The 26,528-nt window shown below is 35.4% G+C and overlaps 1 protein-coding gene across 1 annotated transcript in view; it reads left to right on the top strand.

The window, feature by feature from the left end:
- WDR72 (WD repeat domain 72) overlaps positions 1 to 26,528 on the top strand; it is a 110,580-nt gene that overhangs the window by 6,076 nt on the left and 77,976 nt on the right. The window contains exons 4-12 of the mRNA XM_086620265.1: positions 1,396 to 1,570; positions 2,145 to 2,221; positions 3,897 to 4,016; positions 5,962 to 6,107; positions 6,467 to 6,563; positions 9,590 to 9,731; positions 10,213 to 10,458; positions 10,993 to 11,213; positions 12,555 to 12,750. Of these exons, the coding sequence (XP_086476391.1) occupies positions 1,396 to 1,570; positions 2,145 to 2,221; positions 3,897 to 4,016; positions 5,962 to 6,107; positions 6,467 to 6,563; positions 9,590 to 9,731; positions 10,213 to 10,458; positions 10,993 to 11,213; positions 12,555 to 12,750 (1,420 nt within the window). The remainder of the gene's footprint in view (positions 1 to 1,395; positions 1,571 to 2,144; positions 2,222 to 3,896; positions 4,017 to 5,961; positions 6,108 to 6,466; positions 6,564 to 9,589; positions 9,732 to 10,212; positions 10,459 to 10,992; positions 11,214 to 12,554; positions 12,751 to 26,528) is intronic.

Raw genomic sequence — 26,528 nt, 5'->3', positions numbered from 1 at the left:
GGGTTTTTTTATTTTGTTGTAGGTTTTGTTTTTCTTGTCCCATGGGGAATGATTGCTTGTGGTGTAGTAGCACCTGAGAGTTTTAACTTTCTGCAGAATGTTATTGTCTGAGAGGTTTAGTGCATGCTGATTTTGATAGCATCACCATTTAAAATTATTGCTTTTTTTAGCTAATGTTTTAGTAGGTTTTAATTAAATTACTAACCTACCTGGTCATTACTAACCTTTTGTTCAGCATAGATGATTCAGCTATAAATGGCAGATGTCAAGCAGTGCAAACTGAATATTTGCTATTTGAAATGAAGTTTAACACCAGGGTCAACTCTTAACTATTTGTGGATCTTAACTGGTGTGGGATTTTCTCAGTTGGACTGACTATACAAATCTTCCAGTTCAAGCCTAATTTAACAGTAACAGTAATTACAAATGGTTCCTACTGCTAAGCATTTCTGCCTCTGATCATTCATAATATCTGTGGTAATACTTATCCCATTCCCAGTTATTTATGCTTCTTTTGTTTTCAGGCTTCAAATAGTTAACTGATAGACCAAGAATTATTAACTAAGCAAATCTGAATGTACAGAGAACTTGTAGTACATGAGGTGTGATGTTGTGGGTCCGTCTGCTGTTTTCCTCTGACTACGTGATTGTTCCCTTTATTTAAGGATACTATTTATTTGTAAATTCCATTTGAGGTGGCTGCTTATGCATTTATAGTAATTATGTACAATTACAGATAGATATTACATAATGCAGATGTCCTTGCACACATAAAATACCTAGTAAAAAAGAAATCTTCATAGTCACTCTACGCCTCTGACATCTCTGTTCCTTAGTACTTTCTTATCTGTCTGTTTTTTCTTTACGTGAGTGTTGAGAAAGTGCTCAGAAGATTTGTTCTAAGGCGTTTAGTGTTATAATGAAGAACATCTCATGGAGTAGAAATTCTTCCTGGAAAATAATGGAAAATTCTTTTTGAGTCTTCTGCATTTTCATCTGATTTCTTCATCTTTATGTACCTCTTGATAACTGGAGCTTTATCAAATGTTTGGAGAGACATGAGGCCTCAGAGAAACAAGTCTCAAACTGTTTAGCAATTTATAACAAAAATTAACATTGATTACTTCCAAAAAGTCTAGTATTTAGGCAAGGCAGATACTGCTTTCAGTACAAGGCATCTCTTACTGAGCTGTATGCCTATATTAAATTGTTATAAATGTATGTGAAGTGCTTGTCGCTAGTTAAGTTGTGTATGGTCTCACATATGCAGTAGATGTTTAGTAATGCTATGAGTGTTGATTACAGTTCTAAGTATGACATGTTTAATGTGAAAAATGTGTGTGCATATTTGTGTAGGTCTGTATGCTACTAACTCTTTTCTTCCCATGTGTACAGTATTACCATTGCTCGTTCCGAATGACAGGCGAAGGCTGGCTTCTTTGTTGTGGAGAATATCAAGATGTTCTTATTATAGATGCAAAGTCTTTGGATGTTCTTCACGCTTTATCTTCATCTCAGTCTTCTGATTGGATAAATTGCATGTGTATTGTACACTCTGCAAGAATTCAAGGTATACATTTAGATGCGTTTAGCCCAAATAAATAATAAAATATTTCTGTATAGATAGTACAGTCTTACTAGATTTAATATCTATCATGTTTTTTAGAGCTGTTACATGCAAGATGTTAACATTTCATTGACAACACCTAAGAAGGTGTTTTTAGTACTCCGAACATTGATCATGTTTCATTTAATAAGTTTCTTACAGAGAAGACAAGCAGCCTCTACACTGGTTGTAAGCAACTTATTTCTTGGATACAAGTACAGATTAATTTTGTAATACCAGGGAAATTAAAGGCACAAAACCACTATTCTATATCTGATTCTATATTCTGTAGATAACATTGTATAACTGATTGGACAAAATAAGTATTTGCTATTTGCTTGCATACTTCGTATTTCTGTATGCCAATTAGTTATTTTTGTGTAAAATTAGTATTTCATCTAAATGGTGTCTTGCAGAATCCTTTTCATGCTATACAGAACACCAGTGTCTGTCTTATCTATGCCAAGGTTCTCTTTCGGCGTTAGGCACTGTTTGAACATGATTTCAAGTTGACTGTCTCACTGTTAACTCTTTACAGAAGACTCTTTGGTTGCAGTGTCTGTAACTGGAGTTCTTAAAGTGTGGGACCTGTCTTCGTCTCTGAATTGCGTACAGGTTAGTTTGTATGAGGTGTGAAACAGCGGTTTGAACGATAACATGGATGTAGTAATATTCTCAAGTAAAGGATACACTGAAGCAGAATATGAATAAATAAAAATCTTCTGGATATACATGTAACATTGATTAGTTTTGTCACAAGACTCTAAGCATACCCTCGTATTGTTATTTAAGATTAGTTGGGCTGTTGGAGAGCTCTTGCCTTGACAAATGCAATGTCTTTTGCCCAGGCTTCCTGTCTTTCCATGTTCCACGATGCTGAAGTTGTAATGCTTTCCTTCTGTCCTGACACTGTCACTCCATTCTTTGAAGCCCTTCACTCCTTCCTTCAAACACAAAGCTCTTCAAAATCAGACTTCGTACTCCCTCTTCACCCTTGTTACTTGCTTCAAAATGGTCCTTTAGACTTTGTTTTCCTCTGCCTCCCACAATGCTGTCTTCACTTGGAAAAGACTCTTGCTGTGTCAAGTACCCTATTTCTTCATTTTCAAACTTGCTTATTCTGTGCAACTTTCCTGAGTTAATATTCTCAGCAAGTGTCGCTTGACATGCACAAGTTAGAATTGGAATGCAATGTTTTGTGTTTGAACTAAAGTCGGGGAGCTAGATTCACAAAGGGGCCTCAGTATCACAGCGAAGTACTGTGAATTGTCAATGGAAATGGCAAAATGTCAAGAGTCTTCTCTGAACATCCATAATACATTACTGCCTTACTGGACAAACTGCAGAGCATGCCGCAGCACTACTTGATAACGGGTAGAATCAGACCCCTCAGGAGACTGTCAAGTTTGATACCATACTGATGTTTTTGTGATGTGTTTTTTGGTTTATCTGCAATGGGTTTTTTGGGGGGCAGGGTGTTTTTTCAATGTTCCTAGGGGAAAAAATGCTGTCACACTGTAGAAATTCTGGTGACTGTAACAACTGATTACAGATATTAGAGAAGCATATGTGGTATGATGCCATCCTTTTACTGCCTGGGGCCACCTTCCGTGAAGGGAGGAGCGCAGAGTTAGTAACAATCTGGCTACTTCATATGTTAAAGAACAGTATTTTAATAAACATTATTAGAATTAATTGGAGTGGCAAGGTGCAAGTGGCAAGGGAATTGTTTGCAGTTTGATAGCCATGATTCCATGACCAGCATACCCCTTTTTGAGAGGTTTTGATGCTGATGGTGTCTTTCAAAACAGAAAACATCAGTTATCAGTGATTTAATCAGTAATTTAAAAAAGTAATTCTAATATAATAATAATTTGAGCATGATGGCCTTGATAAGTCTGATATGCACACAAAAAGGCTGAAAATGTGTATTTAATTTTTTTAAACCATCCATACATTCAGCAACACAAAGCTTCTTTTTTGCCTGAAGAATACTTAGCAGTTGTTCATTACAGCAGATGCTATCTATGACCTGCCTTTAGTCCTTCTCCATATTCATTATCACTTCTTTAAGTGTGATCAAGGTCTGAGCCATGCTGAATGTCTTGTTTACATGGTACTTGTGAACTCTGCTGTCTTCCTATCTGACTTTTAATTAAGAATTATATGTCACTTTGCATTTTGAAAGTGTATGTTAACGAAATTATTTCCAGTGATTTGTTTCTATGCTAAAAGTAAAAGCTCAGATACCTAGAATAACTCTTAGGGCTTTTTTCTCTGTGCTGTAAAGGAGAGACAAAGTGTGTGTGAGAAGGAATCAAAATCTCTGGAGTGTATAAATTGTCAAGCAGTACGGTTTTGTACTTACACAGAAAGGCTCCTTCTAGTTGTGTCCTCCACATGCTGGCAGGTATGTTATTGAGCATTTTACTTTCTTTTTGATTTTGCTAATAATTTTGAAAAGCTAATGTGACTTTTACATACAAATAACTGTTTTTCTCCACAGCTGGAAGAAGTGTTCACTAATTGCCAGATATAATAGTGCACTATATCCCTTCTCTGCTTATCTTTACTGCCTGACTGAGATAAAGTGTTTGGTTTTTATTAATGAATTTCTGCTTTAAAAGTTTAACAAGAAATTGGCTGACTAGAACGGGGATTGCTTTTAAGTATCAGAGCACCGGGTGCATTATAGTCCCCTTCACAGTGCATTTCAAAAGGAGACAAAGATTCACAAAAACTGTTTAAGTATGACAGAAGTAATCACAGTTGGCAAGTCCTTGGTAACCCAGGGCCTTTGTTCTATCAGGGCCAATAGCCTGGGTTCTGCTAATAGAAGCCAGCAAAGTTAAAGACCTCAGACTATATCACTTTTTCTTGTAGCAGTAGGAAAAAAAATGCATCGTGTAGTTACTGAAACTGTTATCATTTTATTTTAAATTTGAGTTAAACTGAACTTTATTGTAAAAATTCTGTATTACTTTTTCCCCAGTGTTATGACATTCCTCTTAAAATAATCCTGAGCTCTTAGTGCAACATATGTACCTGACTCAAACACCACTGCTGCTGTTGGAAGAGGGTGGTGGTGGAAATTTCACATGCACTTGAGTCAACTTTGAATAATACAGTTTTAGGGTATCCTTGAGATTTCTTTTGATCTATTTAAAAAAAGTCTCTACAAAAGCATTTATAAAGAAATTCCGTGTATAGAATGGATAGGCTTTTCATGGAAAAAAAAAAATCCATGTAACATGCACTGTTTTCTATTAATTTCTATGATGTTTTTCCGCAACAGGAGTTTCTTGCAATATCTCCTTTCCACATTAGAATACTTATATTTCACTGCTTAAAGTAGTGTTAGATATGTAAGTCATGTTGGATTTTCAACTTTTATAGTTCAATGAACATATAGCTTTAAAATAAAGGATGATGATGATCTTACTACTTAATTGGAAAGGTTTGTGAATATGTAGTATCGGAGAGATTCACATATGTGTTTAGAGGGGCTCCTTAACTCATTTGTGCAGTAACGAAAATAAAGAGCTAATTTGCTAGAAGTTAGCTAATGAATAAAAATTAGCTATGAATAATACTAGAAATTCTCGTTCTGAAAACTGTTTCCTCACACTGCTGGAATAAATTATAAAAACGTAGCTATGAATACTCTCTTTGTGAGCCCACTAAGAACATGAACAAGCAGAGAGTATCCTAGGTTGCCCTAGTCATGTCCTGTTTCAGCTTAAAATGGGAAAGTCAAAGGAAGCAAACAAGTAATATATTTTTTTACCAGCTCTATAAATGGAATAGAGAAGAAATCTTGCAAGCAAAGAGGATTGTATGTTCTTTGCTTTCAATTAATTTGCAAAAAAGAAAAATATCTCTCTATCCCCAAAGAGAAAAAAAATCTGCTTTAAGATACGTGCTGTGATTACGCCAGCAGGTTGTCTTTTAAAGAACAGGCAGAAGCATTTATAGCTTCTATCAACGTTTTAAATATTATATTTATGTACTAAATTAATTACCTACCTCTAAGAAATTAATAGTCCAGTAAATATTCAAAATTAATGCAAGACAAAACAAAGTAAATCCCATCAAAAATCCCTTAATGTAACAGAAGGCTCTAATGCTGCTTTTTTTGTTGTTGTCAGTTTCTTTATCTTCAAAGTATATTCTGACTTTGCAGTAGTTTGACAGAATGAAAACTGCTTTGGCTTTAAAAGAGGTAGCCAAACTACAAAGAGTAAAGCTAACATTCTACTTACTGATCCATTGCCCCAAACCAGCTGAAATTAAAGTGAATGTGCCAATGCTGTTTGTTTATATTTTGTTGTGTTTTTTTTTTTTCCTGAGCTTAGGTCTATGATTATTGTGATTTCTCCTTGCTTTGTACTGAATTCTGTAAAAACGGTCAGTGCTTTGCTGGTGGAGAAGTACTAGCGGCTTACAGGCTTATCATCTGGACAGAAGATGGCCACAGTTACATCTACCAGCTGCTAAACAGGTGGGCTCAGATGGGAAATTCACACAAAAAGTTCAGGTACAAGTTGAACTTTGGGATTTTTATTATGGAAAATCTCTGCATGTTGCAAGTGATCAAAAACCAGAACAAAACCACTTTGGCACTCAAAGATTTACCCTGAGTTTGACAGCCCTCAGTCTTTGTTTGACACAGCAGGGGACCCAGGAATAAGATTAGCCATGTAGAACTTGGGCAGCTGGTGCTGTGATTTCAAAAGTCGCTTGTAATTACTTATTCAGTAACTTAGAATTGAACTTGTGAATCTTGGATATTACTGTTCTGCTTTGTAAAAAAAACCCCACTTCCTAAAGCTTTTAATTTTTTTTTTCCAAATTATGCAGCGGGCTTTCTAAAAGCACATATCCTGCAGATGGGAAGGTGCTGAAAGAAACTGTTTATCCTCAGATACTCTGCTTTACTGGTGTGGAGGAAAATAAGGTAAATTCATAAAGGTTTACAGTAAGCTTCAAAAGTTCATTCATTACTTGTTTGCAATTGCCTCAATGATCCCTAAAAAATTATTGATTTCATCAACAAATTTAATTGTTCTATGAAAACAATGAGTAAGACTTATTCCTTATTTGTACTTACAAACTTGTAGATACTCATACTATATTTTTGTCTTGAATTCTGGCAATATTTACTTTTTTTCACAGGGGAAAATAATTCCTGTATTTTCAGCTATAGATAGGCTAATTGTTTGTGATTGATTTTTTTTTTCTAGTTTTGGCAAAAAAGAGAGCTTTTCTTGAGTTAAGGGTGGTCTTTAGAAGATTTTACTTTCAAATCTGTAAAAAAAAAAAAAAAAAACCCAAACAAAAAACCACCAGTAAAAAAAATCAAAACAAAAAGCCAAAAAAAAAACCCCACCAACAGAAAACAAACCCCAAAATCACAAACAAGAAAGCCAACCCGCAAGCAAAATGTAAGCAAGTTGCTTAGTTCTTGTTTTGTTAAGAAACGTATGCATGTTTCAGTGTAGCTACATAAATAAATTGCTTGTTTCCTGTGTATATCCATCCTAAAGAGAAAGGGTTTGAATCTGTGACACTTTATCCAGAATACTGTTATCTTGAGCCTTCAGAGGCATAATCACATGCTTAACTTTCTTACACTGTGGGCAGACTGACAGCACCCACAGTGCATAAAATTTGACACAACTTTCTTCCGAACCATGGTCTCTGCTTGAAGAAGCCTCTATGGTTAAGACAAGAGGAAGCTAGAAAAGTAGGTGAACTTTATACTTCTGATTGAGAATTCACGTTTAGCAAAGTGCATCACACCAATTTCAAATTTAAGTTGCTTCTTAGAGTAGCTCAAGTGGACTCAGCTATGTTGGAAAACCTGAGACTTGACTCACTTTGAGTGCTTTGTGTGATCACAAAGAAACAGAAAGTAAATCAGTTGATTTAAAAGGTAGGATAATTAATCAGAATTAGGAAGTAGGAAAGAGGAAAAAAAAAAAAATCTGTGGCAAGGATTCTTATTTTGGTCAAAATTGAACCAAAACAAATATAACAGATTTTTCTGTGTAGCTTTGGTTCTGGTTTCATTGCTAAGTGTTATTGCTAATACTGTTTATGAAATAGTAATTATCGGAAGATGCGGATTTAATTCCTGCCTGCAGTTGCATTAGTTTGATGTGCATTTGCATTAGAACTCAAGCAGGTCTTTCAACAGTTTCTGAAGATACGTGAGGGAGACATATTTTCCTTTGTACCTGACTGGAAACACTGTCAAATATATACCTATGTGAAATTTTCTACTATTCTTTTTTCTTTCTGTTGACAACTATAGGCTCTTAGAAAGCATTTTTGTCGCATACTCTTGTGAAGCCTGACAGATTTAATTTTCAGTTGAAGGGCAAAGCACAAGCCATTCAGCTTTCCCCCCAAACACTGTGATCTAAAAGCAGATAAGGTAACTGCTGAAGGATGCCAAAAGGTCAGATATCGTGAGGGAAAAGAAATAGCCAAAATAGATGGCTTAGCAAATAATAGGGTTCAAGTGGTGGTAGGAAGCTCATGTATGGTTCCCTCAGAACATATGCATTTTTAAAGTAAGGTCCCCTGCTCTTTTCTAATATTTTTCCTTTAATATTTACCTTGCTACCTGAAAAATTTTAATAGCAGATTTGTGAGACAGCAAAACTGCCTATGTGATGATCTGTTTTGATCTCCATTGTTAGATTATAAAATGAACCACATTTCAGTGCAGTTGCTTATTGTGGAATTTACTATCAAACTGCAGTGTTGTAAATAAAATCTATCCAAAGTATGGGGATGTTGTTATAATGTCTTAAAGGAGCAGAGTCAAAACGTCTACACTGTCTAAACAAAGGTGATGGGTGGAACAAAACAGTTCATGCTGATGAGCTTTCATCCACACTATCTACAGTCCAGGGTGTGCTTTTGGGGTGTTTTGGTGTGGGTTTTTGTGTGCTCTTGCACATGTCTCCCAGTTTACCTTAATGCAAAAAGAATCCTGATTTGGTGCTCCAGGACAGCTTCACAACACAAGCCTAAGCATTCTCTTCCAAAGCACACGCCTGGTGTAAACTCAAACGTACTAATGTAGGCATACCTGGAGATTCCCAATTTTTTTGACTTTTGCAGGGGTTTTGAGTAATTAGAAGTTTACCCTTAGACACCTTACCTGTTTTTAATGGTTTAATACTTGAGAATGAAGCTTATGTAACAACTAAACAGGATGTTCTAGACAAGTCACCAGTAGATTACCACGTAGTTTGAGTGTTACTGATGTGGTGATACAGAATTATCTGTGGTGTTATGCCTACAGGCAAAGAAAACCTACAGGCTTCTAGTCTTCATGGGAGTATAAAAACATGATGTTTGTTTGAGATAAATATACTGCAATAAGTTTTAGCGTTAACTAAATGAAACTAGGTAGATGTCAGTAAGTCTGTTTGTCAATATTATCCCTCTGTAATATCTAACTTTTTCCAGGTGACTGAATGATGGTGTTACAGATGATTACCTATCTACGTAAAAGCATAATTCTTACCTTTCATTATTTGTAGTAAGTTATCATAACTGAAGCTTTACTGAATTTGGTTTGATGTGAAGATTATGAATGTTTCACTGCTGTTTTTTCGGCCTGATCTTGGTGCTTATGCTGCCATTTTTTTTATACACCAGTGATACTATTGGTAGATTGTCCATTTAGAGACAGTAAACCTAGAGAAGCCTCCCAGTCAGCTTCCCCCTTTGGGATGCAGGTTTAGCCAAGGATACTGGCAAAGCAGAGGGGACGTTTGAAGGGCTTGCACCATGCAGAGTAGACATGATCCGCGCAGAATTTAGTCACAGGTGAAGATTCAACCATTATTTGTTTTATATTTCAATAGCTTTTGATGTAAAAAAACTTTGAATTGGCAATTAATTGTTAAATTGTTTTATCAGCTCTTTTGTATCAGAACATTGATTTACTGTTATTTTTGGCAGTTTTCTCCTTTCGTCATGGGCTTCATGAATGAAAGAAAGGAGCCTTTCTATAAGATTCTTTTTTCTGGTGAAGCCTCAGGAAGGATCACTTTGTGGCATGTTCCTGATGTCCTTGTGTCAACACTTGATGGTTCTCCAAGAGGTTTGGCAATTCTGTGCTCTTGATACGGTCTTATTAATTATGTCTTTAAGTCAATTTTTATGAAAACTTAAATTATCATTAAGATATTTTCACATATAAAGTGATGCTCATTCATTCATTGTGTGGTGATTGCCTGTAGTTAGAAGGAGCAAGACACTAAGATGAGTGTGTGGAAATTCTTCATGGAACTGAACAAGTAAATGTTCCTATTTCCTTATCATCTGCCCATAAATGCTTCTTTACCAGATTTCCTTAGTTGGTCCTGCTTATGGTTGTTCATAGGGAAATATAAAAGAAAGGATTTCATGAGATGTGATCTAGTGTTGGAATAGCAACTGTTGACTTTCCATCACTAGGCTGCAGAAAGAATGCTAGGGGAAGTGATGAAGAGATGAAAATATATATTTTGCTTTGCTTGGATTTTTATTTTGGTTTGAATAGAAAAAAAATAAATCTGTGACTCTCTTCCTCTACTCTCTAGAGATCCCAATTACAGCAACGTGGACTCTTCAGGATAATTTCGATAAATACCATTTGATGTCAGAGGGCATTATTGATCATCTTTGTGCATCTAAAGATGGAATCGGAAGTGCAGTTGTCAGTTCCTCTGTATATATACCCAGTCTTGATAAGCTCGTGTGTGGGTGTGAAAATGGGAAAATTCTTGTAACACAAGGTTTAAAAACTGCAAGAGCAAGACTTTTAGAAAACAGATCTTTGCTGAAAGGTAAGCTTTAACAGTTTTGTCCAAATTCATCTCAACAAAGCATAGAAGACTACATATTTCTGACGTTCTGTCCCGCGATTGCTGTAAAAATTTTCTGAACAATTGGAGTGAGGGTCAGGGATTGAATGGGGAGATGGAAGATTTTGATCTTCTTTCTCCCTCTGTAGCTCATCTGTCAGATCACAGCTTAGTACTGCCAAGATGCTTTGCACTGTTAGGAGTCCTGGAATGACTGTGACTAAGTCACTTAGAAGTGAGACATGGGGTGTCATGGTGTGGACAGTACTCATCTTTGTCTTTTTCCCCCCTAAAAGATCATTCTGCTGAAGGAATAAAAAGAGTACATCTCAGTAGGTGGAGCTGAGTGCAGGACCTTTGTTCTCCCTTTTAGGAACGTGTCCAAAATTCTTTGATCTCATGTAGAAGATTGTTATATTAATCTTTTGAATCTCCTGACTTTTAGCAAATGTACTGTAAAATATAGAATCTCTATTCTTAAAGAACAGTAATAATTTATGTACCATCTTGTTTCAGATAATCTGCCTTATAAGGTTTTGGACGGTCATAGTAGCAGAGTCACTTGTTTACTATATCCACATGATAGATCGGTAAGATTTGATCCAAGCTGGCTGTTATCAGGGAGCCAGGATTCTATTGTGATCTGCTGGGATATATTTACTGGAGGCATCTTACACCAATTTAGTCTGCAATCTGGTCCAGTGGTGGAGCTCTTGCGATCTCCAGAAAATTACAGAGTAAGTAAGAGCATAATAAATGATGTCTCAAAAAAAGATACCTCTATATATACATGTGTATATATACATTTACATCTATATATATGAGAGAGAAAACTAACTGGCAATGCTTTTATCCTGCAGCACTTCAATCTTAACTTACATTCATTTAATTGTCTTGTTTGAAAGTGGCTTTTAATTTCAGGGGGTTGATTTCTTGTTAGTTTGTAATTGCAGTGATTCAGAAATGATCCTAAACCAGTGGCATATTAAACTGAAGCTCTTAACATTCTATTCATCATTTATTATATCATGATTGCTAATCTGTGCATTAATCTGATTGTCCTAACTTCTGAAGCTAACAAGTGTAATCGGTAAGTTTAGGAGTTTGAACATAGTAAGGAAAGATTTGGACCAATAGTATTTGTATCTAAATGTGTATGCTTGATTTTGGTTCCTGGCACATCCTTGTGGTCCTTTGCATGTATACTTTTGTGTTTTAAGAGATTTAGAATAATTTTGTATGTTTCTCAAAATGAATTTTGAACTAAAAAATTAGAAGATGTGCTGTACTGAACACTCTGAAATTTTGTTGAACAAACCCTGTCCCCATTGTATTCTGTGGAGCTGGGATTTCGTCTTTTTCCCTCTTAAAAAGCGTGTGAAGACACGTTTGATGCTTATGGCTGACTCGGAGTTCACTGAAGTGCCAACATTAAGTAATCCAAAAGATGTTTTGCAATGGCATAATTTTTTAATGCTTGTAAGGTTCTCTTTAGCCCTTTTTCTGGAAAGTAGGTAGGATTTAATGCCTACTTGGATGGTGTTTCAGCTCTCTTTACAGGGCTGAATTTTTCTATAGGGTGAATTCCTCCATGTTTCAGCAAAAATTAGTTGCAGGAAGGGGAAGGCTTTGCAGAATTACATCCATACAGTGTGAAATGAAATTGTAACATAACCAACTTTTTATTAGAAATACATTGCCTTGACTTTGGTGTCATAAGACCTAACATAATTTTGTATCACATGAACAGCAATTTGGTTTGAGGTAACTTTTTCTAAAACAACTGCTGTATATTTTGTTATATAATCTCTGCTTTGATAGGCTAAGTATTGTGAATAAAGGGTATTTAAATTATTATTTTTTTTAAATTGAAAAATCAGAGGAGATGGTATGTTTTCCTGTTCAGGAGGTCAGTTGTACAGTTAGCCTGTGAAAAAGTTGGAGATGTAGGCTGAAATAAAACATCATTTGCTAAAATGTTCTGGGCAAAAACACTGGATAACTTTTACTAGGCTTGTTAAAATGATGTGGTTATGATACTGGTTACAGTGTTGCAACTGAAGTTTTCCTTTTTGCAGTTAAAAGATCACAGCATCGTGTGCTGTGTGTGCAGTGATCACTCGGTAGCAGTTCTACACCTTCAGAAGAGAGTGTGTCTCTTACATGCCAGAAAGCATCTGTTTCCTGTGAAGAAGATAAAATTTGACCCTGTTGAAAATCTGCTAATTGTTGGATGTGAAGATGATTCAGTTTATATTTGGGAAATAGAAACAGGTAATAACACAGAGAACTCTTGTTCACTTTCCTTAAGTTTTGTTTGTCTGTGATGTGGTGTTATACAAACCTAACTTATAGAACATCAAAGCAGAACTACTAACACATAGAATATATTAGAGTTTAAACATTTATATAAACAAGTAAGAAATAAAATTTTCGTATGGTTCAAGATAAGCTATTGTATTTTTTTAGTGATGTAGGTCAGATCCTGACATTTGGATGGTTAGCTGGCATTGCAGTGAATTAAGTGGAGTATTTCTGGAAGCTATAAATAAAATGTAAGTTATTCTCTTCAGTTATTAAAATGAATGAAACTTTCAGTCCTAAAAATCCCAAGTTACAGCATGAAGTTTTGCTTTCTGCAGCAAAATCATAATCTGAGAAACCTTTTGGGTTAATTGATAATCAGTTTATAGTGGAAGATAATACACAACTGTGTAGTCAGGAAAACTAAAGCTGAGCATTTCAGTTAAACTGTAGATTCCCAGGTGATTTGAGCATGTCATGCTGATCCACAAGGGTAATAAATGTAGGTATTTGAACTTTGACAGGCAGAAGTATCAGAAGCTATAATAGTACTAGACACTACAATACTGTGTTTCCATGCAATTCAGAGCTATGTGTCCTGGTGGGGGGGATAATGAATCTAGAACCACTGATACATGCACAGCATATTAATAGCATATGAAAATGTAGTTTTACTAATGTAACACTGAGATCAGTATTTACTTGACAAGTTATTGCAACACACTGTCTAGGCCATCTGCTTTGGACAAAAGAAGTTGCTTGTCTTAAAGCACAAAATATCTGTGTTTAATGAAGGACTTGGCAAAATGAGTACAGCATAAATTACAAGCCTGTTGTGTTAGTAAGCTATTTAATATCATTAAGCTACTGGCATAGTAAATGCTTTCTGGTACTTACTCTTTTCCCAAATGTACTGAGTTACTTAAAATAAAAAGGCTTAGAATAAAATTTAATTGAATTAACAATTATAATCAGTTAAAACCCCTGATTTTTACACTGGTGTGTTTTTCCTACAGCTACTCAAAAATATGAAGTTCTCTTACAAAGTTCTCATATTTTTGCTTTGTATTTTGAGATTTCAAGATTCTTTTACATCTTCTAGTTCAAAAACATCAATAAACCATAAAAAAAAGTGTGACCTTAGGAGACAAAAGTCTCTCAAAGATTGCGTATAGTGTTGTACTTGTTTTTCTTTGCTGTCTTATTGTTGCTGAGTGACTATATGATGATTTTGCTTAGAATTTTAGCTTTAGTTGCACTACTGGGGAAAAAACAATTTGAGGTCAAATTTTCGAAAGTAAATACTAGACTCTGAGTTAAGGTACTCTAAACTTGTTATCCTGTTTTTATTTGTTGTTTCCTGTGTAACTTTAAAGTCTGTTTTCTGGTAACTATCTAAGATTCTTATGTGTGTTCTGCTATTTATGTAGATGCCCGATATTAGTTTTCAGTGCATTTTCACCAGTCAGGAGGGGGCATGGATTCTACACTTCTACTCAGTCCTCTTTCTGGAAGGTGTGTGGAACAGTACTGTCTTGGGATCCTTCTTCCTGTCTTGTGATTTGTCTGATACCTTCATTTTACTAGTCTCTGTCAGCACATGTGCGATATTGCAAATTTACTTACCTTTCCTCTTTTCTCCTCCCTGTAAAAAGAATGTTTCCTCTTCAATGTGTTCTTTTCTATTCCTAAAGTTATTACTAAATCTCATGATTTACTCCCATCTTGGCATCATGTGCTTTGTCTATGCAAATAGTATTTCTGTTAATAGTAAAAGCTGTAAGCTATATCTGCCCCATATGTTAGCATAAAGTAAATAAAACAGCAAAAATGAGAAATTACTTGGATTCTTATTATTGCCTAACTGCTTGTTTTGTAGCAATTGCCAGAAAGTCACCTTTACTAGTCATAAAACATAAAGGGTAGAATGGAAAGATATTATACTAGATCCCTGTTTTAATTAAGGGATACTAGAGCAGGAGTCTAAATGTTCAGCAATCATTAAGACACAAGATTTTATGGAGGAATTTGTAAAGATCCTACCAGTTTTCACCTGTTCTATCTACATCTTCATTGCTCTTAAAACTAATGTAGAAAACAGGTGAGATATTTAGGTGGAGGAATCGTAATATAGAATGTTTTCTTTTATTTCACAGCTAAAAATGACACTTTTCAAAACCAAGTTAACTGTGTAGGTAGGCTGTTTCCGAAGTACATACCAATTTAAGTGAGATGTCCTTTAAGCTCGTTATACCTAAATGTTTATTAGCATTTCTTCTAGAGTTGCCTTTTAACGAAAGGATTAGTGTGCGTTTGAAACTTTGCGATAAAATGGAGCAAATGAATGTAATAAATGACCACAGAATATTTTATTTCCTTATAAATCTGTTGTCATAGCTATAATTTTTAACTGATTTGCATTGGTTATTTTCTGTCAGCACTTAATCACATTGTTTAAAAAAGGAAATAGGCAAGATATTAAAGCTCTAATACACTGATGTTGAGCATGCAGTGATCACTTTCATACATACTTTTATGATGCATTTGTTATGGATCCATCATAGTCTGTGCTGTTGTTTTATTTGTAGGATACAGTGTAACAGCTCCTTAAGATGCTCCAATGCTGTGGATTAAGGTTAAAGCTTACACAGTGACAAGTCTTAATGTGCCCAAGACAAGGAATTCTAAGGGAGCTCAGACTCCATAGTATGTCAATGCAACACTTAATTCCCTTCTTTAAAAAGAAAACAAATAAAGCAAAATCCAAACAAAAAAAACCCCGAACTTCAAACCAAACAAACAATCCCCAAACTTTAAGCCAAAATAACTATTTTGTAATAGTGTAATTTTAATCCATCACAGCACAAAAAGTTAATTTGAAAGTTGAATTATTAACAAAGCTTATTTCTAGACCTATAGAAGCATTATGGAGAAATACAACAGTTCATATCAAAGCGTATCTGTAGTAGGACTTGAGTTGCAGGAGCGTAGCAGTGTACAACAGAATTGTTCTTGTGTTGTGCACTAAGAAGGGGCTTATGTTTTGTACTTAACTTCCTCACTTCTAAGATAAATATAACATCTTTATTTTCTTTGTTTTAGATTTTTTCATGGAAAGTGTATGTTCCAGTAAAAATTTTGCAGATTTAAGTATATCTCATCTGAAAAAAAAAATTGTGCAAGTTTCCAGCTTTTTATTTCATCAGCCTTTCAGTATTCTTATTACTTCATGAAATGTATGATATTAACTAGAAATAGTGCTGACAGGTCATAGGTATTCCAAACTTCTGGGGCTATGTAAATAATTGCTAGATAATTCACTTTCTAATTTTTAAATCGGAACTTCTGGGTTTTGGTTTAAAGAAGTCACCTGTGTAGGCCTGAGAAAAGGCAGTTGCATGTGTGGTGGTAGAGAAGGCTGAGTCTGCACTGCTCAGAAAAGTATCTGGAAGGATTAAATGATGCTGAGGCAGTATATGCCTCTGAATTAACTCCTGACAGCGGGGATATTTTTATCCCCAGTGTAGTACAATGAGGTGGTTCTTTAGTTTAAAAAAAAAAAAAAAAAACAAAACCGAACAAACCAAACAATTCTTTCTTTCCTAGATTTCTGGACAGTAAATATTGTGGAGTGAGTTCAGGCCTGCTGCTGTGTGTGCTTAAACAACATGGAAAATGACTTTGACTCATTCTATAGAGATGCTAGGCCAAAATGAAAATTGCTGCACTCAACAATATGAGAATTAGTAGTTTTTATCACTGTGCAATGCCCAGGGCAGCCCAAAAGTGTTGAGAGTCTGGAGACAGAATTACATCTCGGGTGCAACTTTTAGTACAGTTAGATAACTTCACGCTAAAGTATAGTGAATTCTTTGTAAATCAGTGAGATTTAATAGCATGGGACTACAATGGTGCCATAGAGACAAAAATCTGTATACTTTAACTGACTCTTCTCTAGCTGTAAAAATGCTGCCTGTTTCAAAATTACTGATGAAGTAAAATAGATGTCACTGCTTATGTAGATTGCATGTTCTGGAAGGGTGCGCATGTTTAAAAATGTTTCTTGCTGTTTCTGTATCTTTTGTTACTAGTATCAAGCAAAAAATGAGAGGTACAGTCACCACTTCTTGAGGAATAGCTGGAACACAAGAAGGGATGCAGTTATTTGCTACAATAGCAATTAACAAATCAAATTTTTCAGTATCTTTTCATTCCTGGTACACATTGATTACTAAAAGTTGCCATCTAGGTGAATACCTGGGAAAGCCTACTAGGATATACTGTAGTTGGTTTAATGTGAATTATATCTGTATTGCAGGAGAACACAAGAGGTCATGGCATTGATCCTTGAAATTGGCCTGACCTAGATCAAGAGCTATGTGGATACTTCAGTGCTCTCAGGCAGGCAAAGTATTGTTCTGATGTATGGGATGGATGTTTGCAGCATCACAGACAGAACTGCAGAAACATGGCAGCCTTTCGTTATGACTTTGATGTGTTGGCAAATGAACGGGCAGCCATGCATAGTACCACTTGCCTAAACAGTTACCTGTGAGCATGTTCTCTGACTCAGTTAAGTAGGATAAAGTCTAAGTGGTAGCCTTGTGCTTGGATTCCATTATGGAAATGAACATAAGATAAAGTTTTTGTTGTTTCTACAGTAAAAGAGTGGTTGTCTTGATTTTTCTTCCAGCTATGCAGTTAGGTTCGTGACTGAGGCTTTGCCTCTTTAAGTGGAAGTCAGTGGAGGACCTGATTTTGTCAGACTCATGACTCATATATCACTGTTGGAAATTTAAAAAAAATCTTAACAGTGTTTACTGTACTAGACTTAATGGATAACTGGGAAAACAGCCAGTCTGTTTATAATTTCAAGATGTGGATTAAGGAATTTCCATGAATATTTCAATATTTACATTGCTGTAGAGTCAGCAATAATTCTGTTGAATTTGGCAGATGACTTTACAAAAGTTTAGGGCATCTAGTACCTATGACGGTCTTGCAGTTATACCAGTTTAGCTCCAAAACTGTCCTTCCACAGGGTCGTTTAAGACAATGACCCCTTAAGCAGATGGAAGACTTCATTATGCAAAACAATTCATTGTCTAATTTTCTGACAGAAGCTGACAAACTTTTTCAAAATGCATTCTGAAGTTTTATAAACAAATTGGTTTTTAGCAGGCTTTCATAATGGGTTTTTTATGCTTTATGGAGTGGGAAAAACATTGTCACGTGAATTAAAATCTAAGCCAGTACTACTTCATGTACAACTTGTACCCTCTCTTCATGAGATTGCCAAAGATACCTTTTTTCTGTGACTGATGGGAAGTTGCATGAGTGCAATGGGCTGCCTTTATTCCAAATAAATAAGTGCTTCAGCATAGTTTATGCTGAAATATGTTAAATACGATGAGTATAGTTGACTTCAAGTGGGATTTACCTTCTGCCTATAAGATAGTAGTTCATGTAGGTTTTGTAATGAGCAAGAGGAAGTAGGAATAAGTAAAAGTCTATCTTTTCCTCAATGACTACAAGGGGAGTCTAAAGGGGTGGGGAGGTGGGGGACGGGGAGCAAAAGCTGATTGCCTACTGCTATTACAAGTCTAGAATAAAATAAATTGAATCCCATTCTTTTAGTCCTTTGGTTTACAGAACGAAGTAAAATTATTCCAGTCTAAGTTTAAATGATTTTATTGTGCATGCATGTGGGTTGTGATATAGAAAACAAGACAGAAGCTGTGAACTAGTATCTGTGTAGTTTAATGTATTTTGCCTAAATTTTAATATATGGATATGGCAGCTTTCCATTACAGTGGAGTATCTTTCCATGACAATAAATATTGATTTAATAATACATTTGGAATATTAATACAGCAAGTGTACAGGATATGTTCCAAACTTGTGTGCTAGAAGACAAATATGAAAATCAATAACAAATTTTATTCTAATTAAAGCGCAGAATATTTCTTCCAATAGCCACCACTTGAAATCCACATCAATACGGAAATTAGCTGTTATATATATCGCTTTTATATTTTCCTAAGCAGTTGGTATCTTTGCTTTTTTTAAAGAAGATAAATATCAGTACAATAAGATGTAGTAATAAAAGAATCCGTGCTTTTTTCTTGCTGAATACAACATATGGCAGCATGTCTACTGAGCCACATTTCTAATTTGTATTGAGAGTGAGGAAAGAATGGGTAGACTTTAATGAGCGGTCTTCCTTGCTCAGAGGTAGCAGCCTTCATTTATCAGAGGTAGATTTAGTCTTTTAGTTAGTACTAGTTTCAAATGAATTTATTCCTCAAAGTTCATCATGCTTGCAGAGTGAATCATCTGCTAATTTCCTGTTACTTTCTTCTGCTGTGCAAGTCTTGTTCTGGTTTATTGTTTTATGACATGATTAGAGTGAGTTTAAAAATAGAATAACATCACTTAATAAAAGTTTTTGTTCAATTACTGTAATAATACACAGCTAACTTTACACTGGCTACGCTGAATTTTTCATGCTTACCAGGGAATGCAAATTTTGAGTACTTTCTTGCATGATGCTCACCCCAACGCAGAAAAAATATGAAGCATACGCATAAATAGTATTTCTGCTAAGGCCAGATCTCCTGAGTAGTCAAAATTAAGTGTATGCTTACAATCCTTACTCAAAAAGGTCAAAATCATCAATAAATAATAGTTTAGATTTGTGTAGTTAACCATGTTTTTGGAAGATTGTATCCAGTTAAGTCATTCAGGTGGCAGATGAAATAGTTAGAATAGAGAGTATGTAAGATAACTAAGGCAAAGAATTATGAGCTGTTGGAGCATTACTGCACTTCAGTTTGAGGAAGGCATGGTGGCTTAGCTTACAGGCTTCTTACCTGAATATGCTGGAGATGTCTTATTGCATTGGTCTCTGACACTTCCACTACTGTTATTGCTTAAGTGCTGTATTATAATAAATTCAAGTACAGATATGGCTCGCTTACATTCATAGTATCAGTGTAAACAGTACCCCATGTGATGAGGGAAATCTGTCCACAATGCAGAAAACCTTCTTCTTTGATCTTTTTCAGAGGACCAGTAAGAGTGCTTTCACACATTATTGTAGTAGTGCCATTATAACTTTTCACTGCTTGCTTAAAAGCTGTTTTTTAAAAATGGTTTGTGAGCTCTAAAACCAAAGTTTGCATTCACTGTAATAAGATTGACTTTGTGGTCATGTGGAATGGATTCTGTATAGACCTCACTTGCTTGAGCAAACAGTAAAGGTAATGGTGCTTCAATTAAAATTGTCATTGTGGTGGGAAAGAGACATCAGCCTTGACACTGTATTTTACAGAAGTGCGATATTCAACTTCGAGTCTATACTTTAAGGCATGAAGATTTTCTGAAACACGCATGTGTTTCATGACTTAAACATAAATGATAAATGGCTTGAAACACTTTTGCTGAGAAACAAACAAACGAAAGAAATCCCACCAGCTTAAGGTGGCTGTCAAGCATAGAAAACTTTAGCTCAAGTATTTAAAAACTACAGAGTTATTGGTAAATTAAAACAGGCTTTTAATGAGATTGGCAGCCCTCATAAAACATGCAGTGTCTAACATTAGTCAAATCCATCTGTATTGATCACATCTATCACCAAAAAAAAAATCTTTATAAAAAAATAGACTAGTTCAGAAGTAATCTGAAAGTATTTCTTGCTATGTTAATGCCGTATTGAGTAATTTAAAGTGTTACATAAAGCATCCTCTATTTCAGAAGCATCCTTGCTGTGGAGAAAATGAAATTACTCTGCATGTAGTGGTGTTATAGATTAAACTTTTGATCATATTGGTGTTCAAACATGCTGGAACATTTTCAAACACTGTTTAAAGATAATTTGTATGTAGTTATACGTGCTCCAACATTTTTATAATTGGAGCCAACAGTAATAAGTCTTCTAAACCTCTGGTAAACTCTGTGCAAGTACCGTATGAGTTGCAGAACCTGTGGGGTTTTGTTTGGGTTTGTTTTTAAGTAGAACCTTATTTAGTAGGTCTGTCAACATTTCTCATCTCAGAAATAAATTAGTTATTAAATTGTTTAGAAAACTAAACGGTTCAGTTTCATCAGGTGACTGTGAAGAAATAAGTTGTATGTTTTTAGTGAAACAGAACTGTATCAAAGTAAAACTTGGTCATTAATTTACTATCTATTTATGCCTAGATAATTGTAGAAGCAACAATAATTACACTCCTGTGACCCTTTTGTCTGTGCATAATTTAGTGATTTACAGTCTCTTTATCTTTTTCATTTTCCCTTTTTTCCCTCTGTCTCTCCATCCTTCTCTCTCTTTCTCTTCAGGTCGTTGGTCAGAATTAGATTTGAGTGGATGAGTATGGCCTAGCTGATAAATCCTGTGGTTGCATTTCATATGCTGGAGGCTGTGGTGTAGCTGGGGTCAAAGTCATAGCGGTCACTACTTTTTTCTTTTTTTAATGAACTCTGCATAGCCTAAAGATCTGTGCTGATGCAGAACTCAGTTTTACAGTCCTTGGTAACTATATCTATGGTAAGTCTTTTGTGAAACACTACATGCGTACTACAAGTGTATTTTTTTACATGTTTGGGAGTAAAAAAGCCTCTTAATATTAAGTTTCTGTGTAGTCTATTTATTAACTCACTTTTTCCTTGCTAACAAAGTTTACCTGTTAGGGTTCTGTGCCCTGGTCAGAAATCTGTCTTTTATATATTTGCAGGAGTAAGATGCAGTAACTGTGAAATTTTTTTGTGGACACCAGGTCAATCTCTATGTAGTTCATATGAGTAGGGCAATGAACTTCATGTTTAATTGATGATAAAACCATAAATCTTCAAAAGTGCCAAATTATCTTAAGTGTTACGTGATAGAAACGCCTATGGAGTTGTTTAATGAACTCTTGTTAGACATTTGGATAGTAAAATTAAACTTTTGATAAAATTGCTGTAATTTGTGGGAATAGAAACATTCAAGTGTTGAAGGCTTTTGGAGAGTTGCAAGTTTTTCTGGAAGAAAATGAATTGCTTCATTAATTTTTATGGGTTTTTTCCAAGACACTTTGAAGTTTGAGTAAAATTTCTCTTGTTTCAGTATAACTCTGTGCTTTGATTGAATGGCAGTTTTTTTTAATGTTGTACACACACTCTCAAATCCTACGCATACTTAATTCACACCCACACAATATCTTTGCTTTCCTTTGTTTTAGAATTACACAATATAATATTGGTAAGCAATTTGTTTAAATAACAGATCTTAAGTCAGGTACATCTGTGCATGCACCCAGAATATGGGCCCTAAAGACAGCTTTGCTATACAAAAAACAACTTCATGCATGCTTTTTCTGATAATAGGACAGATAGGTCTCATTTGATATTCCTAATACTGATCTCAATAGCAGTTATATTGCACCTAATTTAATCATCCCTTGTGAAACTAGAAAGAATAGCCCTTACAAAACTATGACTCAAATATTAAGTACCCTGCTGCATTACATGTTAATTGAAGACTGTGGAAGGCTTGTATCTTCCCTGAAGGGAGCTTTTCATATTTGGAAAAATGTTCTGGTGATTTAGCTCATGTGTTCTTAGGTCATGGTCTGACCTTCAACATTAATAGTTGGGGCAGACACCACGTGGGTTGAGACCTTCTTGATTTCTCTCTGCCTTCCACCTTCATGCTTAAGAGGCATCCTTAGAGAAAGGGAGAACCTGCAGTGAGTGAGTTAACCCAGCTGTGCACGCTTGAACTGAGACAAGATAACTTCTTGGCTGAGTGCTGTAATGTTAAACAACTAACACTTAATGCAACATTAAACAATTTCTGGTTTAGACAATCTTTCTCTAAGGTGGCAGCTCTGTGAAGAAATTCAAGTATGTTGAAGATCATATGTGATGCAAATGATAACATGCAACAAGATGGAATGTTGCTATTTTACTGTAGTTTCTCTGCACATCTTATGCTGTCAGTTAAGTCCCTTTCTAAAAGACAAAGGATGAGGAAACATCGCTTAGCATATTTTGAAAATGTGAATGATTCAAAATAAGTCATAAACATGAATATACATGCTTTGTGGAAGTTTAGTGTTGAGATTTTTTGTTTTAATTTGTCAGCCTTAAGTTACAACTTAATGTTTTGCCTTTTTTATGGCATCTTATATGTTATATATGTAAGCCTCAGGTCAGTCTGTAGCTTGTACTTGAATATTTCATAGCTATCTGAATTTGAGTCACTGTTCAGTAACTACTCACAGAATAATAGAATAGTAGAATAATTAAAAGTAGTGGAGTTTTCAAAAGTCTGTCTCAGAAAAAAACAACAACCCACAATATAATTTTTTTCCCTAGTCTGGAGAAGCTAAGGCACATTCTTTTATACTGAGAATAGTCAAGTATCTTTTTCATATGTGTACATATGCACATGTACTTTTATGTACTTTATGTATATTAGATGGAACATGTATGGAATTTAGCTGTATGTCTCTGTTGAAAAGGATGCATTTCTTACATTTGATAGTTTATCTTAATTCTTATTAATAGCAAAGTAAGATTATATGTGTATTTAACAAGAAAAAAAAAAAAACAAAACAAACCCACAAAAAAACCAAACCCAAAACAAACAGTGGAAATGAAAACTGGTTGACATGGTTAGTGCAGTCAGGCAGAGAAGTTCATATCAGGGAGAGTTTTCGTTCCAGACATTAAGGGATGAATTCTTATCCTCATTCCATGTTTCAGATGGTAATAATATAGACAGAAACTGCTGACAACCCTTCTGAGTTTGGAGCTGTCCACTTCATTCAGCCCAGTTTAGCACGTTTATTGCATCTCAACAATTCCTGTACAGGATTATTGTCCTTTGCTTTTTAGAGTAGTTTGGGAGTCAGGGAGAGAACAGGGGAGCTTTCATGTCCCTTCTTTCAGGGTGTTGTGTCTGCAGCAGAAATCCTGAGATGAGGGCTGGCTGCATTGGAGAACTGCTCTTTTTACCTACATATGTAAACGTGCATTGTGTATGATATTCCAGTAGTTTTCTTTGTATTGTTCTTCATAGCTTTCTTTAGCTGAAGGATATTCTAACAATAGTTTGCTAATGGTATTCTGAAAATGTATGTTCTGAAGAACGTTAGTAATGTACAGCAGTTGGACTACATGACAGAAATCTTCCAAATGCAAAAGTTATTATGGAGTGTCTGCATGCTTCTATATACAGAGCTGTAGTCACAGAGCATCTCCATTGATAATCTATTCCTATATGTAAAACATCCTTCTAGAGATTATTAGGTTTTAATTGGCTGGGGTTTGTTTGATCTATTTCATTTGATTTGTAGATTGTGTTTACTTTTGATATTGGTTGGAAATATATATGCTTACTTAATGCAATGTTTGTTCCATCTCTTTAGGGCCATTTGATACTAGAGTGATAGCACTAGCAGTTAGGAGAAATTTTTTTAGGTAAAGTGCTTGATTACTGTCTCGGAGCAGGAACATTGTAACATTCAAGAATCCTCTAGCGATGAACATGAAAATTCTGTTTGCCTGACTCTACCAGCATAGAAGAAAGTGGGTGGGAGTTTCTTTTTGGATGAAATGCGTATTTACAGAAAGGAAGATCTTGATAGAAAATAAACTAGCTAATATTACAAATGATACTTGTTCTGAAAGGTGAGTTTTTTGTTTTGGCTACTAGTAAAGAAAAGGATTTATTCTTGACCATGTGTTCTTTTTTAAATAAAATCAATTCTGAAACCATTTTTTATTCACAAATCACTGTTAACGCTGTAAGATTCAGCTGAGTTACTAGGTCACAGCAGCACTGCAATATTGAGGGTTTTCAATGCTTTAGCTGTGACAGCAAACAGAAAGCAGTGGAGCCTGATGATATGACAGGTCATGTGATGTCAGTGAATACCTTGTCTTGAGGCAGGATAATTTGTGTGACCTCCCCAGTAAAAATGCAACATTCAGTAAGATCAGAACCTGGAGAACTGTGTGGGTAGCCTTAACACCAAGAGACACAATTTGTAGTACTTGGTCCAGAAGAAGAATAAGATGTTGTAACATCTCTAGCCAGTCACGTCTGGTGGTCCAAAGCTGCCCAGGAGAGTGAAATACTCTACTCTTGTCGGTTCCTGAGACTTGGTTGCCATGGTCACAGCTTTAGAGAGAGAAAGACTTTCTTTTCCTGTATTTTGTATGTATAGTAGGGGGTCATAGCAGCGATGTTGCTATGTAGAAAATCGTACCTTTTCCCTTTCATCCATTGTTATTTACACTCCCTAATCAAAAGCTTTGTTGTTTAAAATACTTCAGATTTGAGAGTTGTCTTTATTCTGTCCTCTTTCCTGCATTCCCATGTACAGGCTGTGTCTTTTCTCACTATTTTTATTTTCCTTTAACATCAGAGACAGCATATTCCTAACAAATAACTGTTTCTGGAACAACCACCCTACCTCCAATATTCTTTTGACTGTTTGCAGTGGTCAGAATGTCCTTGTCACATACACAGGTTTGCCCATCCTTCCCTCCTGCTAACTGTCCCCCTCCGCCCCCCCGCTTTGTTTCTCTTGAAAGATGTATTCAAGAATCACAGAATACAGATCTCTTCCTTTATTTTGTCTTTGCCACCTACTCACTCTGCAAATGAGTATTTTAGACTCTTCAGAACTGTAAAGTATGCTGGATAAAATATACTTTGTGATACTTTCATGATCACTCACCCCTTTCACCACACTCATTTTCTGATGCACTTTGTGCCCTTTTATTGCAGCTCTAGATGTACACACAAGTCAGTGCGCGTTTATATGCACACACAGAGATCCATGATTAAGAAGTATATGCACACAAGCATGTTTTTAAGAAAGGAAATGTCTACCAGAAGATGCTACTTATAAGGGATTTGAGATAGCTGTTATGAATGATATATAAATTATTTAAAGATAGAACTCTAGGTTTTTGAAATTGATTTTATGATATCATGGTTTTCTGTCAGTAAGGAACTAAGCTGATTGTCCAGGGCATTGTTTTTGTCCAGGGCATTGTTTTTGTCCAGGGCATTGTTTTTGTCCAGGGCATTGTTTTTGTCCAGGGCATTGTTTTTGTCCAGGGCATTGTTTTTGTCCAGGGCATTGTTTTTGTCCAGGGCATTGTTTTCTGTTCAGTATTCGTGTCTATAAATGTGCTTTTAAAATAAATTTAAAAAATATTGTAACTTGTCTGTGTGAGAGGCTGAGTTGTATTTCTTGCCCAGAAGGGATTTTTTTCACTTGGTAAGAAGTTAATTTTCTCTTTTCCAGACTACACATACAAAATGGTATATTTGCTATGGCATGACACTGACACTTAGAAAAGAGTAGGTAGGTAGGTAGCAGAAGTGTTCAGTAACCCAACAACCTGCTCAGTTGTTTTTCAGTTTGCATCCATAAGTCTATAATATGTGGAAGTACATCTGTCAGCAGCTGAAAATAAGATATATGTCTATGTGTGTAAAATAGAAAATAGCAATTTACTTTCACCTTTTCTTTGAAGGTGAAATGCTGCTGTCCCCACCTTCTGTAACTTTTACCACTTCTTGCAGTCTATTTCTTTCAACTAAAGATTTTTTCCTTCAACCAGAAGTTGAAAACCTGGTTCTGAAGCTGTTGCTAGGGAAGAAGCTCTGATATCCAGAAAATAACACAATTCTTAAATATATTCTCATTTTTACTCCGGAGTCTATATGCATATATAGGAGGGTA

The sequence above is a fragment of the Tauraco erythrolophus genome, chromosome 14 (genome assembly GCF_009769465.1).
Source record: "Tauraco erythrolophus isolate bTauEry1 chromosome 14, bTauEry1.pri, whole genome shotgun sequence".
Taxonomy (NCBI): Eukaryota; Metazoa; Chordata; class Aves; order Musophagiformes; family Musophagidae; genus Tauraco; species Tauraco erythrolophus.
Note: the sequence above shows the minus strand (reverse complement) of the source record. Positions and strands in the feature narration are given on the sequence as shown.